This window comes from Adelges cooleyi, unplaced genomic scaffold (assembly GCF_023614345.1).
Source record: "Adelges cooleyi isolate 19-005CV unplaced genomic scaffold, UGA_ACOO_1.1 ACOO_flye_CR_arks_rails_tigmint_CR_PRNA_23, whole genome shotgun sequence".
Taxonomy (NCBI): domain Eukaryota; kingdom Metazoa; phylum Arthropoda; class Insecta; order Hemiptera; family Adelgidae; genus Adelges; species Adelges cooleyi.
This window is the reverse complement of record NW_026095893.1, coordinates 2,694,435-2,712,845: the sequence shown is the minus strand read 5'-3', so window position 1 is coordinate 2,712,845 and position 18,411 is coordinate 2,694,435. Positions and strand designations below refer to the sequence as shown.

Here is an 18,411-nt window from a genome sequence, read left to right as displayed (position 1 = left end):
ATGTTTCAAAGTTGTAATTATTGAATAAAAAACAAAACTATTCTTAAATAATATGTTCTATTTTTTTACCATACTCCTATAGTTTTATGTGCACTTCTGTATTATAAAAACACATAGTTGATTGTTGGAGAAAACGAGTAAAGAATATAGTTGTCAATGTAAAAACCAATTTAGTTTTTTACCTTATGATTAAGGCTTGGCATTATTTTTGGTTAGAATCGGCTACTACACATTTACACATTTCCAATCCTATGGACCTTCTTTGGAAACGTGGCTACCTACATTTGTTAAATTGTACTTAAAACCAACCATAGTCCAACAACTATTTATTAAATATAGTTTCTATTTGGTATTATAACTGTAGAAAAGTAGTATCTATATTAAATAGTGATCATGTTCTGTACTATTTATTATTATATATTATCTTCTGTTTTATATTATATAATATAACAAACTGTTGCGTTAAATATATTTTATAAAATGATTAATGCGGAAAAACACAAAAAAATTATTAAAATAATGTTTCTACTTTCATTTTTGCGTTGTACAGTTTTAACATAGTTTCTTGTACGTTTTTCATAATGTTAAAATAACTTTGTTTCCAAGTAATTTGTTCTTTACATTTTACTAATCTAAAAAATAAAGACAGAAAATTGTAATTATTTTATTGCATATCATTTTATAGTTATATAAATGTATAATGGGTACAATTAAGATTAATATTACCTATAGAGCTTTCTTAATAATTCATAAGCGTCTGTAGTCCGAGTATCTTTTATTAGACTACATAGATATTCAGAAACCATTATATTGTCACAGTCTTTAGGTTCGTGTTCAGTCGATACCCATTCTTCCATAAATTCTTTCATTTGATCAATATGAACTTGCTGATATAGTCTAGAACTTTCTTCAGAGATAGTAGTTACGTTTTTTTCATTGGTTTCAGTAACATGTGTTTGTTCTTGATATTTTAACTCATTTTCTAACTCCAAACGCAAATCTTCTGGTAACGCTTCTAGAAATAATGGATCTACTTGAGATTTACTTATGTTATTCAAAATATTTATTTTTGATTGTGAAACTGTTAATGATTGCACTTCACTATCTGGTTTGTAGTTTTTAGGTTGGAAAAATTCAACAATTTTTTTTGATTTGCTATTGTTACTCAATTCAGTGTTTTTCATAGCTTCACTTGGTAAGTTATGGATTGCATTTGCTTCAGTCAATTTTGGTAATCTAACTACCAAGTTAGCATCAATACCAGGGGAAGTATGATTTGGTAGGAATTTCATGTTTGATATAAAGTTTTCAATCCGACCAGATCTTTTTAATGTACGACTTTCTAAACGATTAATTTGAATTCCTATTCCACGTAATTCTGTCGGATCAATTTTTAGTTGATTCATTATTTTGACTACAGTCCTATTTAAAAAGAAAAAAAATGTACTATATCCAAACAAAAGTTAAGTAAGTTTACCTTCTATCCATTCAACACCATACACATAGATATTAAGGGCCTAAGACCTCCTCGATCCAGCTATGCGGGCTTTTTTTTTTTTTAAATAAGCATAATTTTATTCAATAAATATAATACTTACTGAAATATGATTTTAGAGTCTGATGTTAGTTTAATTAATGGACTTGATTTAGTTACATGATCACAAAACCCATGACCTAAAAATTTTGCAGATTCTTTAGGAGCTTCAGCATTACGTACCTAGAAATAAATTAACCTTTTTTTTTTAAAAAATACTAGTAATCAAAATAAAATTATTAAACATACCATTAACTTTAGTGTCACTGTTCTCCCTTTCATTTCCACATCATCTAATCGCTTCTCAACTTCTTCACATAATTGTTTAATAAAATTTTCTGATTCTTCTTGGTTTCTAAATCTAATGCCATAATTTACTTCAGCAGAGACTGATTTTGGTCGATAATCATAATTAAGCTTTCGATCATCTTCACCATGACAATACCTAAGTCACACATATATATATATATCTGTTAAGCCTGATAGCCTGTTCATTAAAGGCCTGTTATGCTGATGATGAGATATATAATATATATAAATATTAATCACACAATATCATTTTTTGCGTATTGTCAGAACAATCTTTATAAAAAGGATAATTTATGATTGCACTGACTAAAATTAAATATTATTGTCATGTTTTTTTAACATGCGTCATGACATACTTGTATAATGATTGCCCTATCTTATTTCCAAATTCTGACTGAAGTGTTTGAAGTGACAAAGCTCTCAATTGACCACAAGTGCTTATTTCTAGAGTAGAAAGCTTATGACTCAAATTCCTTCCTACACCTTATAAAAGTATTTAAAACTGGTGTAATTAAAGTAGTTAGTTTTTAATAGTTATAATATTGATAAAATACCTGGAAGGTCGGAGATGTTAATATTAGTCATAAAGTCCATATAAGCATCCGGTTCCACATATAATTGACCATCAGGTTTTGCTTTCTTGGTAGCTAACCTAGCTAGAAGACAGTTTGGACCAATGCCGGTAGAACATGGACAGTTAGTTTTTTCCTTAAAATTATATATAACTATTTTTATTATTCAAAATACAATAATCTTTTTTTTTTTTATTAAATTATATAGAGAGGTTTTCTTTATTACTGGGATGATGACTGTCTAAAGCTAAGGTCATACAAAATCAAAATGTAATTAAAAAGTGTATTATGACTTTTTGTGCCCACTACAATGTGTATATTCCCACAAAAAATGTCTTTAACGTTGCTATGTATCAACGGAGCACAGAACATGGCTTTTACACATAGACAAAATTGTAAGAGTTAAAAATTATACCCTGAAGCTTATGCAAATTAACCTGAAAATAAATTTACTAAAACCACTTTTTTCTTAAATGTTACCTGTCAAACCCCTTAAAGAAAGGAATTATCATTCCCTTCCCTTTCATAAGAGAATCTAATTTTTCCAAAACTGTGACTGAATTAGATTTTAGGTCAACAGGGAAATACAAATATAATAATAATAGGTGCAAACTAATTTATTATCTAATAGAAATTGGTGTAGTAGTTCTCATAAATAGTGGAAAATAGATACAGACGAGGCTTCACATTAATTATAAGAATATTAATAATCAAAAACATTTTATTTAAAAAAAAACCACAAATAAATAATTCAAAGAAAGGCTCCTGTCCTATTTAATTGTTAGAGTCACTATATTAGCACACTAAAGTAAGCTAACCTTTATTTCTTTACGTAGGAAAGTTGCTAGTTGAAGAGGTGAACTTTTAGTGGTTTCTAAAATTTGTGTACAGTCTAAATATAATTCATCACAGCTAACTGCTTCAACATCAAGTGTATAACTAGAAAAATAAAGATTTTGCAAAAAAAAAAAAAACACAACACAATTGGTTAAATATTAAATAGAGTGAGCAGCATTAAAGTTTAAGTTGTACATTAACTATGTATTTTATTAATATAGAAATTGTTCACTCATAAAGTATGAATAAAAGAATATATCTTAAGTTTAGAAGGTTCTTTATGGGATTAGCCCTTTTTTGAATTGCCAGAAATAACATAAATTAATGGTTCAGTTCAAATACAGATGAGAACTTTAAAAGTTAATTTATGACTTTGAAGGATTAAATGGGAAGTTAAAAAACAATTTTATGTGCTTATGATGTGGGGTGTCAATTGAAAGCTCGTTGAAAAATGAATTAAGAAATGTATATTAAGGTGGTCCTTAAAAAGTAAAATTTACAGTTTTCAGTAGAGTTTTAAAGTAAAGTTTTCAAATTTTAACCTCGGCACTTCCTAAAAAGTTTCTTAATACAATAAAAATTCGAAAATATTAATTTTAACAAGGCCTTACAAGGGTTAAAGTTTAAATGTGATATAACATAGAATTTCGACACTTGTGCACAAATCAGTGCATAACTTTTTTCCTACTCCTTAGTTAAGTTTTGATGGTTTTGTAGCTTAGAGTCTGCTGAATACGTACACTATACCCAAAAGTTCACACTTGTCAAAGTTACTGGAAAAAAGTGATTTTTGGTAAATTAAGTACAAAATTATCAAAAAAAAAAGTATTTTACGGCAACTGAATAGTCGAAACCATTATTGCCTTGAAGATGGACCCTGCAAAGAGTCCGAAACGTCTGTATATAACTAGTAATATGGATACATCCAAAACTCTTTCAAATAATATATCAATCCACGAAAGCTTTAACGCATTTATAAAAATAAGTACCAAAAAACACTTTAAAAAATTAATATTTTCCGACATTTTTTTTATCGTACTTTTATTGTATTTAGGAACTTTTTAGGGGACGTCAAGGTTGAAATTCGAATACCAACTTTTTAAGGACCACCCTAAATTGTATGTTACTCTTTTTTAAAACTTTTTTGAAATAGCGCTTAAAAACACTGAGAATAAGGTGTAGACTGAATAAAAATTATCAATATTGCATTATGATAGATATCAACTCTACTTCTGTAAATAGCTGTTACCTAAGCGTGTTAGTTAGTACAGAACTCTATTGCATAGGATAAATTTGAACTTGGCTGGTTTTTTTAGTACTTTCAAAATGTATATTATCTTTACACTATTTACATGACTTGAGGTTACTCCCACTTGGATGTCTTGACTAGTTCGCCAACATTTCGGAACACTTCATTTCGGAGCTGGCAGCGGCAAGAGGAAGCAGAGAATGCGGTGAGGGGTATGGTATATAATCTACGCCCACGGAAGCGAATCGGTCAGTCTGCAGGAGAGCGAGTTACGAGCAACATTGAACCACAGCCCTGAAGATGGAACGTGCAAGTGTTCCGAAACGTTGGCGAACCAGTCAAGACATCCAAGTGGGAGTAACCTCAAGTCATGTAAATAGTGTAAATATAATACCCCACTCAAGCTTCAATAAGTATATTGTCTTATTTTATAAAAAGAAAAGTACTATTTAAATATTATTAAAAAATACAATTTTTTGGGTCCCGCCTGGTGGCTCTTAACCGGCTCGCTCTTGGTGCATACCTATGAAAAGGTGCTCAACTTACTGCAATAATTAACAAAAAATAAAATATTTCAATATTGAATATTGTATAACTTACTCATTCATAATGTGCGTATATAGAATGTGGGCAACTTTTTTATAGTTTTCAAAATTATATGGTATCAATTTTAGTCCAGGACACATTTTTAATGCTTGACCTACTAGCATGCCATTTTTAATTCCTGCTTTTCTAGCTTCATAGCTACAACAGGCAATTTCAGCCATCGAATCAGTGTCATTTATACCATCTCTTTTAGTAGTTAATGGAAGTCTTTTTGTTTCTTCTCCTTCATTCTCATCACTATCAGTATCATTTCCTTTCCAACGTTTGCTGTACAAGTTAAATTCTGCCTCTCGGTTAACACCATATCTTTTAAAAGATGAATTTCCTTTAGCATGTGTGACGGCCACAGGCATATTATGTAATTCGGGTCTTTCTACTAGACCAACAGATACAAAAAAACAGTCCATATCTATGTGCATAATTACTCGACCATAATCTATGTTTTCTGATACAAATTCAGGTGCTTCATTGCATTCTACCCATTTTTTTAATCGTAACCTTCCAGGATATGTAGTTTGATTAAGTTTACGTGTTTCAATTACCAGTTGCTTAAATGTTGTAGCCATGGTAGATATAAGGTGTAATCTGGAATTGTTATAAAACTCTGACAAAAATGATGGTTCTGATGCATTTTTGGCACGCATTGGAAAATCTATTTTTGGTTGATCTACTTTATCAACAAAAAGTAAATAGTCTCTATAATTTCGAAGTTTCCCTTCTTTGAGGCTTTCAGATATCCATTCAGGCTTTACTATTTTATACTGTTTAAGCAATTTTAATTTTGCATTAGGTAAATTACTTGCTATAATGTGTGTGGTAAGACCGGGCCTGTGATAATGATGGTAAATACCACCATTTTCCATCATAATACATTTAAGCTCCTCGGTAGAAGGTACTGAAATACAAATAAATGCATCAGTTATAATGACATATACAACAAAATAATAAATTTACTTATTGTATTTAACGAAATATTATAATCAGGCCCATATTTACAAAAATTATAAGTTATAACGAGTTAAATAACGAAAACACTGAAATGTCTTACTTTCTGTCTACCCTACAAGCATTTAAAAAATATAATTTTATCTGAAATTTGGGCAATAAAAAAAAAAAAAAAACAAATCTTGGTTATTTTAGTATTCTAAATCCAACCAAACCTAACTGATAGGCCTACAGAGCTTGATAAAGTCCAAATCAGACTTAAATATAAATAATAGGCGTATCTAGTATTTAGTTGAAAAAACTAAGTGTCGACCCTGGCACTGAATGTGTCAATCGTTCTGTTGTCTGTTGTCATATCAGTTTACAGTTATTTCTTTAGCCAACAAAAGAGAATAAAGTCTTATCGTTATTGTTGTTGTTTCATGTTAGTGTTTTATTATTATTTATTATTCATTGGGTAACATAAGCTACTAATAAATTTTTATATTTTTGACCATTTCAACATTTTTCCACCCCTAAACCCTTTCTAATAATGCCGCTAGGGGCAATTGTCCCTCCGAGCCCTCCCTTAAATAAGGGCCTAATTATAATTTATAATAAAATAAATAGCGCTAAGAAACAGTAGGCTGTACAATAATATCAAATGTAATTTTAGTTAAATTATATAGATAATTTATTAATGCAAATAGAATAAAACCATATTTTAAATATACCTATTGTTTTATTATGAGTATACTTGATTTTTTAGCTAACTTGAAGTTGTTTTTTAAAATTTTATTCGCGGTACAATTGTTAAGAAGTAGATGTAGAAAATTTGTCATAAAATTTTATGTTGAAACCATAACTATTTAAGCATCATCCATAAAACAAACATTTTTATATTTATTTTATTTTATCAAAACAGCTTTACTCTATTGACGATGGTTTTTAGAATAAAAACAACAATTAAGAAATTGTAAGATACTAACATTATGGAATGTCAAATCCTTTGTCAATTATACTCGGTATTTGACTAATTTTGAATAAAATAAACATACATTTTTTACTTTTTTAAACAGCACCTAATACATTTTTTTCTAGGGAATATTAAAAAAAAATTCCATTAAAAACGTCTTAATAAATTTATATAGACTAAAAATCTACGCACAAGTATATCCGTTGACAAATATAGAAATTCCTTTAAATATTTGGCTCTTCACTTTGTTTTCTGAGCTAGTTGCTTTCATCATAAATTGGTCTTCTAATTTAGACTTTTTTGCTTCCATGTATCCACCCTGAAAAACAAAACATATTAATATGAAATATTTTAACAAAATGAAGTATGAATAGACTATACCCATTCTTCAAAACCATCAGATTCAGTTGTCTGTCGTTTTTTCATTTTGTAGTAAATAGTAATAAATATAGAATTCTGAAATAATCCTATATAATATAATTTTTTAATGTTAAATGATAAAAAGTAAGATGTGTGTAATGTTATTTTTTCAAAGTACTTACTCTTAAATCTATATATATATATATATTATTGAGTATAGTGTTTCTCTATGATATTTACGAGTTTAATAAAAACAAATAATTGTATTATTATTTATTATTCCATAATTGTCACTATTAACTATATTTTGATTAGTTCAATATTGTGTTATTCAGTGGACAGTGATTGTTGGCTAATGTTGACACAGACAATGTACATTCTTTTCATAATATAATGTATAGTATTAATATAATCCTAGTTCCTACCAGTTTTTTTATCACTTGGACTGACACCTGCAGTGACTAGAATTCAAAATTGCTATACATGCTGTTATCAAAAAGACATGCGGCATTGACGTACTTTTTTTGACTAATGCTAATCACTTATCAGTAGACGTATTCTTGTGTGTTTATGGTTGCTGCTCGTCAATTATTATTTCTTATTGTGAATAATAAAAAATACTTGTCTAAATTTCCAATGCCCAATGGTAGAATATTGTAAAAATCTCAGGTATAGTATATCTTTAATGTATGTTTCAATTTTTGGGTTGTATTATCGTTATATTTGTATAAAGAATACAAAACTAGTGGAGTGCAATCTTAACGTTCTAAAATTCAATTAATTAATTTAGTATGGTGTTAGGTGTAGATAATTCTGTACCGATTAGTATTATGGTTATTATCTCTATTGAAAAGGAATGAGTTTTTTTTTATAGGTGATGTTTAATTTAATGCAGTTGTTGGTACTTGGTGATTTATTATTTATATCAATTCCATTTTATCATAAAAACATTTTATCAGAATCCGTTGACCAAAACATATACTTAAGACCAGAACTTCAAAACAAGATGTAAAATGTTCATAGAAAAGTTCATACAAATTTGGGGTCATTTGGTAAAGTTTTACAGGTCGCTCAATGCCATTTAATATAAATTTTAGACATTTTACATTCATTTGTATAATTATTTAAAATTATAATTTTATGTATCTTTATGATTCTAAAACTAAAACTATTCAATATTTTCTGAATCTATGTAATTGAATTGTTAGAATCCCAAAAAGTTACTCTTTCATAATATACAAAATATTAAGCTTGAATTATGATTTCATAGCAATTTTAATCATTAAATACATGTTTTTTATTATTTCCAAAGTCAAACTTATAAAAGGATTGTATATTTTATTTTTTAATTCATAAATTTATGATATCACTGCCCCGGTAGAACAATGACATAACTGCAATAATTGAAATTTTACAGGAGAACCTAAAACCCAAATTATTTTTCACTAAAATGTTAATAATTGATGAATGCACAATTAATTATTACAGCTAATATTACAACTACAGTTACGTTGTTTTTCTACCTTATGCGTTCGCTATATCTAAACACATTGAAGCATTTAGTCTATTTTACCAAATTTTGCAGTTGTGTCATTGTTCTACCGGGGCGGCGATATGATCTATAAAAAGCTTCAAATTTTATTAATAATTTAATATTAAAAATAATTAATCAGTATTAATTGTTTGTTATATTAATTAGAGTTTGTTAATAATATTATGTTGTATACATACAGCCAAACAAAACCTTCTGTATTCCAAGGAAAATGGTTTCAACGCGATGGTCACATACAATTGTTGAACTTTTGTCTAATTTTAAGTAGTAAACTGTATACCAACTGTTCCCAAACTGTGAGGCGCAAGCACGTAACAGGGGATGCGCAAGTTAAATATTGATATTTTTATATCAAAGATAATTACTCGTACGAGAATTTGTAATTCATTTATTCATGAGAGGCACGATTTTTTTATTTTGAGGGATGCGTGAACCAAAAAAGTGTGGGAACCACTGCTGTATACAGTTTAATTGAATGAACTACGTCAATTTAACTTATTTCTGTTGATATTATATGTAATAAAACTGGTTTATGTATACTGATACATCAAGTACAGCAAGGAATGATTTGCAATTCCTGAAAGACTTGTATAGTTATGTTTACAAATTTAAGTGTTGCAAAAGCTGAAAAATAAAGTAATTTTCTCGGTATTTGTGGTATTTAGGTGAAGAAGAGTTCACAAAAAGAATTAATTTAGCAACTGTAAATATTTCTACAACAACAAGCAGTTTAAGTACACAAAATACAAAACAGCTTTTTACTGCATTAAATATAAATACAAATTTTTTGTTTAAACCACCTCAAATTTGGAGAGAAAACGAACATTATATTTTAGGATTAAATAGAATAAAACAGTTAACCGTAAAAAATGATCATGTAGAGAGAAGAATTGCACTCATGACTACTTTTAATGATTGCTTAACCTACAATGAAAAGCCAAGACGACAATACCTACTTAAAGTGGTTGAAAATCACAGAAATAAATTTCCAGATTGTTAAAAACAAATTAGGTTAGTTAAAAAAAATAATTGAACGAATGAATGTTATTAAATAGTACCTAAACAATAAAAAAAAAGTGCTTAGTATTTAGCTATTTCAATGTTATAGTAAAATGTTAAGTGTGCAAAACAGCTTTAATTTATGAAATACTATAAATTGAATACAATTTTATATCATATCAAAATTGTAAATATAATCTAGAAAAAACTGTTAAGCAAACTTATGGTTAAATATATAGTAAAGATATAAAATCTACTTAATTAATGTTTTTTTAGTTTGACTTTGGAAACAATAAAAAAACAATATTTAATATTAAAATTACTATGATACCTTATTATACGAGCATATAGTTCATATATTACTATATCAAATGAACGAGTAACCTTTTGGGATTCGAACAAAACCGTTAGATTCAGAAAATATTGAATAACTTAAGTTTTTGCTATAGGGTCGGTTATCGTGTTCTTTGCTGCTTGATCTACCAACTAATTTTTTATTGATATTAGATAATCTGGGTATCCAGCATATTTGAATACTACTTTAATTTCATTGGCATATTGTAGACATTTCTTTACTTGCAAATTTATATCATTAGCATTATACACATTTTTAATGTTGTTTATCGCTCTAAGGGAATCTGACAAAAATTGTCGTTTTTGGTATATTTTATGTAGGCTACGAGGATTGCATATGATTCTGTGGTGAAAATTAAAAATGTATTAAGGAGCTTGTACATAAGTTTACATTATTCCTAATTACCGATGCTCCTACTCTTGTCTGGCTTTTTGAGGCATTGATTTACGTTTTTTCCTCAGGATTACTATGTAACATTTGAAGGAAGAGTTGCTTATAAGTATTGTTATTAATGGAATCTTTTTTTCAATTCTGATAGATGAATAATTATGGCGTCGATTGAATGAATTCAGAGGGTGTTAGTAGGTGACATGAAGGAATGATAACATAAATCTTGAGCTTGTATCGCTTGAGTAGTGTCGTTAGTTTTTGTAAATTAGGTTTACAGTTAAATCTTGATGATGTTGTGGCTAGTTTTAACTCGTATTTGAGGGTAAGCTGCATTCTTCTGATTTTGAGAAGAGGTATCCTAGCAAGGTTAAACATACAGGGAATTGGGCTTGATCGGTATGCTCCCATCCCCATTTGTATTCTACTCATTGTGAGTAACGCTGTTTGTTCACATTATCATGGCGGAAACATATTTCTATATTATACTTTTTTAAATAGCATTATTCATATTCCAGTCTCAAACAAATTAAGTTCTGCCATTTAGCAGATGAAATATTTTTAGTTGGGTCAGTTTTGGTTTTTGATGGAAATGGACATTTGATTTTTTTTCTTTCAACGGTACCTAACTATACATATTTTATAAACTTTTTGATTCGAGTATAATCTATTGTACAAGTGGACCATTAGGAAATGAAAATCATAATATACGACGCTACCCACCCGTAATTTATCCATGAAAAATGGTTTTTCGGGGGACAAGAATGTGAGGGCGGTATTTAGAGTACCTAGCCGTGTACAATTTTTTACAATAGATAGAGAAGAATTTCATCTGCGGGGTAGCGTTATTAGCTTTTTGATAACTTGAGCACAATCAAAATTATTCATTCGTAAATATTCATTCTTTTTTCCTTTTAAGAGGACGCTACCCAGACCATTTCTAAGGAATAAAGTATAGGCAATTTTTCGAAAAATCTTAAATTAGAGTTTGAACTATAATGTACACTTATTAATACAGTAATGAGGAAACTTTGTTGATTGACATTTTTTTTTGTCAGATTATCACAATCATTTCTATAGAATAAATTACAATTGTTTTCCCATCAAAACTGCTTTGCGCGGGACAAGTATATAAGGCCAGTATTAAAAGTAAATTTACCAAATTTTCACAATGCATAGGGAACTGGGAAGAACTTTATCCATGGGATATTCATCTGGATTTCCTTGTTTGTATGGTTTTTCTTTAATAAAAAAAGTTTGACTATAGATGTTTGTGAATATGTTGTATGTTAGTCCTACTTGGGCGGTAGATTTAGTCTCAATAAAAGGACCCTATAATATAGTGGCTTTATGTTGCCTTACTAAGGTATGATTTATGTGATCTGTGATTTAGGAGACACCGTGGGTGGGATTAGACACACAAAAATAAACACATCAATGTAAAATATTTTCTTAGCTAAAAAAAAAATTAGTTAAATAATAGTCACAATAGTCAAGTAGTCAATCACATAAAATATTTAATATACTATTTTTCGTACCCATATTATCTTAAAAATTGAACTTAAAATATCTCAAAGAAATTTGGGTATATTTTTATGTGTTAACGTAATGATTGCTTTTGATTTTAGATCGAGTAAAAATATACACATCAATTTTTCAACAAAAACTTTTCGGAATGAACATTGGTAATTAAGTATTAAAAAAAAATATGTCCACATTTAGAAAGCATACACAAAATGAGGAATTTTCTAAAATGTTCGCTTTTAGCACTGAGTGGCATTTACCAGATATAAAATACATGTTCATAGAATGTCTATGGCAGATAGAAAAATTACAAGATCAAAAAAATAAATTAAACTTAGTCAAACATAAGTTAAACGAATTTGAATTAGATAAATGGCACGAGCATACAGCTAAAATGAATCCTGCAGGATTAGTCATGAATCATGTAAGAAAACATATACATCCTGATTTTTTAACTCAAGCGTGGTGTAAATTTTATGAAATATTATGTAGTTCGTCATTATTTCACCAAGATGCGTTACTTAAAGGTAATATATTTACTGTGCATCTATGTGAAGCTCCTGGAGCGTTTGTATCTGCTCTTAATCACTTCATGGCTCTTAATTACAATTCTGTGAGGTTTGACTGGCTGGCAATGACATTGAATCCTTACCACGAGTCAAACGGTCATCCTCATATTGTTAGTGATGATCGATTGATATTAAATACCATGGAGAACTGGGAATTCGGGCCAGACTACACAGGCGATATTTTTCAATCAAGATATCATGAACACCTTTACGAGACAGTATTAGAAAAATTTGGTGGTGATGTTAGTTTAGTGACGGCTGATGGAAGTATAGACTGTTCAAATGACCCAGGAGAGCAGGAGAATATTGTAATGCGTTTACATAACTACGAAATGATGGTAGCCCTGAATATTTTACAGGATAGGGGCTCATTAGTGTTAAAAATGTTTACCATGTTCGAGTGCAATACTATATGTAGAATGTATCTACTTTGCTGCCTTTTTGAATCGGTAGTTGTTAGGAAACCAGCTACGAGTAAATCTGGAAATTCAGAAGTGTATGCCGTATGTACGGGATATAAAGGGAAATCCATGGCATTACCTTTCATACGTACATTTTTCACAAATGACCACAAAAACGCTATGTTCCCCCTAAATCAAATACCTTGTGATTTCATCGATGAGTTATACAAATGTTCTAAATATTTTACCGGCTTACAAATTACAACAATTGAAAACAATATTAAATCATGGAATAGGAAAGATGATGGTTATTGTGAAATGAATGCTGTCCAGTGGCTCACGTGTCAAGAGTTTATTACCAGATATAAACTGAAGGCAATTCGGTGGGATCAAGAGTTGATCTCATCAGGTAATTGGTCAAAAGTCATAACTAAATCAAAAAAGATCAGTCTATCATATGCAGAAAAAATACGACGGCGTAATTTGAACCTACGAGAAGAAGCTGCATTATTATATCAAGAAATCATAAGCCGAGATGACTGGAGTAGGGGTAGATGCAAGGACATTTTATGGGGACGGCGCGACCAGATAAGCTTAAATATTTCAGATGTTCGATTCCGTATGGGAAAGCCGGTGACAGAGGTTCGAGGCTCGAAGTTTTGCAACGAATTATTACTTCAACATAGATATAAGATTACAACAACATTTCCCTGGGTTAGTAATGAAAATAACACCGAATCTCGGAGCTTGTATTTTAAAACTAAACTTAACTATTACCAGTCAAAACTTACTATTTGTGACTTAACAGACATATGCACCGAAAATCGCAATGATAACGTTGTACAACAATTTAAATGTTTGAACGTCATTATCGATACATTGCGACAAACTTCAGGAGATTTGTTACTTATTGGTTATCCGCTTTATACCCAAATGGCAGTGGCTTGTTTTTTCGCGATTGCGAGTATGTTTGAAATGTTTGGTATAATGAAGCCTGACAACCAATTTGGCCATGCCTTTATATTTCTAACGTTTAGAAACCACACCAAATGGCTTGACATGTTAATTAAGGCAACAGATCATGTGTTACCAAACAACGGTTCTGGATTAGCTTTGGTTTCGTGGCTACCGATCAAGTTACTTCTAAAACAAAAGGCTTATCCTGATATAGTAGCTTTAAATAATGTATGTATTATAAACGAAGTTGAACCGATTTTATCGTCTTATGTTAAAACTGAATTTTAATATCATTTTTGTTTTCAAGAAAAAAATATATGCATCTTAAAATTTTAATTTAACTTGCAACTTATTATATCATATCCTTTTTGTTTATTAATTAATAAGTAGCAATATGATGAATAACGTGTTACGTGGATTCAAAAACTGAATAAACATAACTACACTGGAGTAACGTGATAAAGTCAATATAATACTATACACTATTAAATTTTGGAAACGCCCATGTGCCGTCCGTCATCGTGAGGAGGAGATTTTTTTTGAAAAATTATGCTTAATCTTATAAAAATTAAACCTAGCTAAAGGCAATCTTAGGATATTTTGCATAATAAATTATTAAAATAGGTCCAGCAGTTAATTAGGTAAGTTGGGAAAAACGTAAATATTATGTTTCACCGAAATGTATTACTCTCTTCCTTTCATAGTTAGGTAAAAATTATTTTATGTCTAACAAACTGTATTATTTTATCTTTATTGTTAGTAATATTAATGGTCTAATAAAAAAAAACCGGTAATATAACATGAAATACAATGCGTACAAAAAGTAAATACTTAAATTACTTAATATAAATTTGACATTTCTGTAGGGCTTTTTACATACCCGAATTTCATTAATTTAAGAAAACGTACTGTAGGTAACTATATTATGAGCCAAACTCAGTATCAACTAGTACTGTATACAATTTGCAAAGTAGTCAAACAATTAAAAAAAAATAACCTCGTGACATTGAAACTGCGACTAAATTAGAATCTCTACAGTCGACACAACCGGGTTAGTCAAACATGTCTAACTAAAATCCTTTCGGATCTATTTAGGTGGCCACTCCATCTGATCGCCTGAGTCCTGACTGACTGAATAAATTGGATCGTGTGTTAGGTGGACTAGGCTTATTAGTTGCGGTCTTAAGGCGTTAGTGTATAAAGCCCAGTCCATACTAACTACTAAGTGACAGCATTTAGAAACCTACTATGTTACTTCCTAATTGCTTTTATCTTTCGATTTGAGGGATGGAGGGGATTTTTTTCCATTTTAATCCTCTCGATTACCAACTAGATTGATTGATTTATGTACTACTCACGTTATCAAAATGTTAGTTGTTTTTTAATTGTAAAAATGGTACATATTTGTGTACTGTTATCTATTATTAACTACTTATACATATTTGATATTCTCGTAGATCATGTAATCACTGAAATAAGTCGTTTTTAATACTTTGATCAACTTAGTAAAATGGTATGTACCTATTACATAACAGTCGGATCCTAATCCCCACAAATAATGTGTTACTATTAACAGGAAAATAATTATATAAATATAAGATAGGAACAAATATGTTATTATAAAGATCCAATTACAGTTTACAAAAAAAATGAATGTATGCATATTTATCTTGTTCTGTGTATCTGGAATACTTTAATAATTATTGACAGAATATAAAGCAATGTAAATCAAATTTAAAAATGTATATAATAATAATTAGTGATAACACATAGTGATAGATAGGTGCCTATCAAATAGTTAAGTATATAATATACGTGAAATCATAAAGTAAGTTAACTAAATGTATGTGAAATTGTAATTTAAAGCGAGATAAAGAATTTTTTTTTTAAAATTGCTCTGATGGGCATCAGTTTAAATCCGGTTCGTTTGTCCGCCTATTGTATTGCGCGCAAAGGCATATTGGAAATTTTCATTTCGGTACAAATTATGTAATGTATAAATAATCTCGAATATACAGTCATTGTCTACAAAATACCATCGATCAGTTACAGTTTTTTTCTTTCAACACTCAATTTATGCAGACCCTTTGTGTACAGCTAAAGAAAACAAGAAGGTACTTACATTGAACATAAAAAACAAATTTGTTTGTTTCGCTAATTTATGCAGAATCAAATTTATTTTTTATTCATTTATTGAACAATAATAACCTTCGAACTTGACATTTATTTGTAGGTACGTAATTCAATGTTGAATTACCTACGTTTGATTTTCGTTATTGTGCGCAACTAACATTTCACGTTGTTTTCAACATGTACAAAATACCGTGTACATTTTTTTACACAACTGTACATTCCCTGGGTTTTTATTATTTCTTTTACTATATTGAACAGTCAAGTTATCTTGTATTTCGGGGTCATTGTAACAAACGGAAATGGCTAGAATGAAATACATGGAATTTTCTTAGTAATATCTTGTTTGATATTTATCTATAGGTATTTTGAGTAAAACTCATTCCCGCGTTTTCTTACACAGTATAATAATAAACAAACAAAATCATTTAAATTGATTTGATACTGTTTTTTTTTTTTTTTTAAAAATATTTGGTGTATAGTATGTACTATGTACTTATACTCGAACAAAATATTACTGATTCAAGGTATTTGAATGACATTAAGATAATATAAGTCAGTCAATTAAATAAAGATAGACGATAAAGATTGTTTTACGTATTCCTAAAAAAAAAAGTGTAAACAACATACACAGGCTATAATTAAATTTAGCTTTACTGTTCATGGAGGGAGTTGTTTGTGACGTACCACGGAGCTTTGGTGACCAAGCGGAGGCATATGGACTGGAACACCTGAATTGTCCTGATGTTAGAGGTTTTTGCGGCACCCCAAAGAGCAATACCGTCAGAAGAATATGAACTTTACAATATTTATTTGTTTTATTTTTAGAGGCTGTCACACCACTTTTTATTTTTGTGTTAAACGTGTCTCAGAGTTGTAGGTACTTAAATGGGGAACAGTGCTGTTTTAGATAAATAAAAAAAATATATTTTAAGATAGACTATTATAATATTAGTATTATGATATTATAATACTATTGTTATGGAATTTTAGAATTATTAGTTTATAATTTAAAAAAATGTATAACTTCTTCTATGGGAGGTCTTACAGAGATCTTTAATTCAGAGAAAACTATTTAAGTATAGAGGATATGTTACTGCTAGTTATTGGTATTTTCTAGGGTTTTAACTGAAATTCGGTAGTTATAACTATAAAAAATAACTTAACCAAATGTTGAACTAATTCTAAAATTTCTTGAAGAAGAAAATAATATAGCGTGCTACATTTAATAAATAAAATTCTATGTTAACTTTTGGTTTTATGGATTTTGAACGGGAAGTGTTGACATTTTAAAAACGTCGGTTTCCCTAAGTATCTTTGGTGTACAATTTTATGATCCATTGGCTGTAATTTTTTTGTACAGGATATCTTCCAGGAAGTCCAGAGAAAAACATTTATATGTAGTTACTCGATTTTTAGCCACAAACGCTGTCAAGGGTAACACCGATCGCTAATGTTCTCAGGGACCTTTAGGTGTAACTAAAGGGAAAAATCTGAAAGTTGCAATTTTCTCAAAATGAATGCCGTTTCAAGTAGTGTAAATGTAGCTCTAAATGCATGATGTGACGCGCATGCATATTGATTAATTAGACTAGCACGGGTTTTTATTAACTAATTAGATCCCCGCGCCGCATAGTGGGAGGAATACGAGTTCTACCTGGCCAAAATTCATATGACCAAAAATACAACCAAATTAATGTATTTAAATTTTATGAATATATACTATATAGTATTTACTATTTAGTATATACATAATAAATTATATTTTAATGGTAGGTATACACTTATTACTATTAAGAAAAGCATAAAATATTCGTAGAATTATTAATCAAAATTATGTTAATTTATTTAATCTAGAAATTAAAAAGTATTACTTTTTTTAAATTATTTTTATTTTTAAATGAAAAACAAATTAAAAACTTATATTTGAGGAAAATTATAATTAAAACAAATTTCTTTTGCGAATTTGTCGAATCGTTCGTAGTTTATTTCAACAACTACATGAAAAAGCCGTCAAAATAACATAAAATCTATTTAATAAATTTTCGCAGTTAAAGTTTAACTAAAGTAATAGCAGACTTGGCCACAATGTGCATATCACTACTTTGACGGGCTGACTTTTTTGGGAAGGGGTCTAGAACTTAGCTCTTTTTCATTGTTAGGTTTTTGT

The 18,411-nt window shown here is 29.3% G+C and overlaps 2 protein-coding genes across 5 annotated transcripts; one reads left to right on the top strand and one right to left on the bottom strand.

Annotated features, from left to right (window-relative positions):
• Positions 1-84: 84 nt before the first annotated feature.
• Positions 85-7,836, bottom strand: LOC126836137 (DNA repair protein Rev1). 4 transcript variants are annotated; one of them, XM_050569275.1, is made up of 12 exons: positions 7,550-7,836; positions 7,389-7,474; positions 7,200-7,326; positions 5,102-6,002; positions 3,234-3,354; positions 2,398-2,551; positions 2,200-2,326; positions 1,784-1,979; positions 1,599-1,717; positions 1,103-1,422; positions 727-1,030; positions 85-632 (listed from the first exon to the last, which is right to left on the bottom strand). In XM_050569275.1, exons 2-12 carry the CDS (start codon positions 7,431-7,433, stop codon positions 512-514), a joined length of 2,535 nt encoding a protein of 844 aa, XP_050425232.1. In that variant the 5' UTR covers positions 7,434-7,474; positions 7,550-7,836; the 3' UTR covers positions 85-511. The 4 variants fall into 4 exon arrangements, with proteins under 4 accessions (XP_050425232.1, XP_050425233.1, XP_050425231.1 ...); XM_050569276.1 differs by having other exon boundaries at positions 727-1,015; XM_050569274.1 differs by having other exon boundaries at positions 727-1,422; positions 7,389-7,463.
• A 59-nt stretch (positions 7,837-7,895) lies between these two features.
• On the top strand, positions 7,896-16,251 carry LOC126836140 (cap-specific mRNA (nucleoside-2'-O-)-methyltransferase 2-like). Its single transcript, XM_050569287.1, has 2 exons — positions 7,896-8,036; positions 12,289-16,251. The coding sequence occupies exon 2, from the start codon at positions 12,369-12,371 to the stop codon at positions 14,397-14,399; it is 2,031 nt and encodes a 676-aa protein (XP_050425244.1). The 5' UTR covers positions 7,896-8,036; positions 12,289-12,368; the 3' UTR covers positions 14,400-16,251.
• The last annotated feature ends 2,160 nt before the right edge of the window (positions 16,252-18,411 follow it).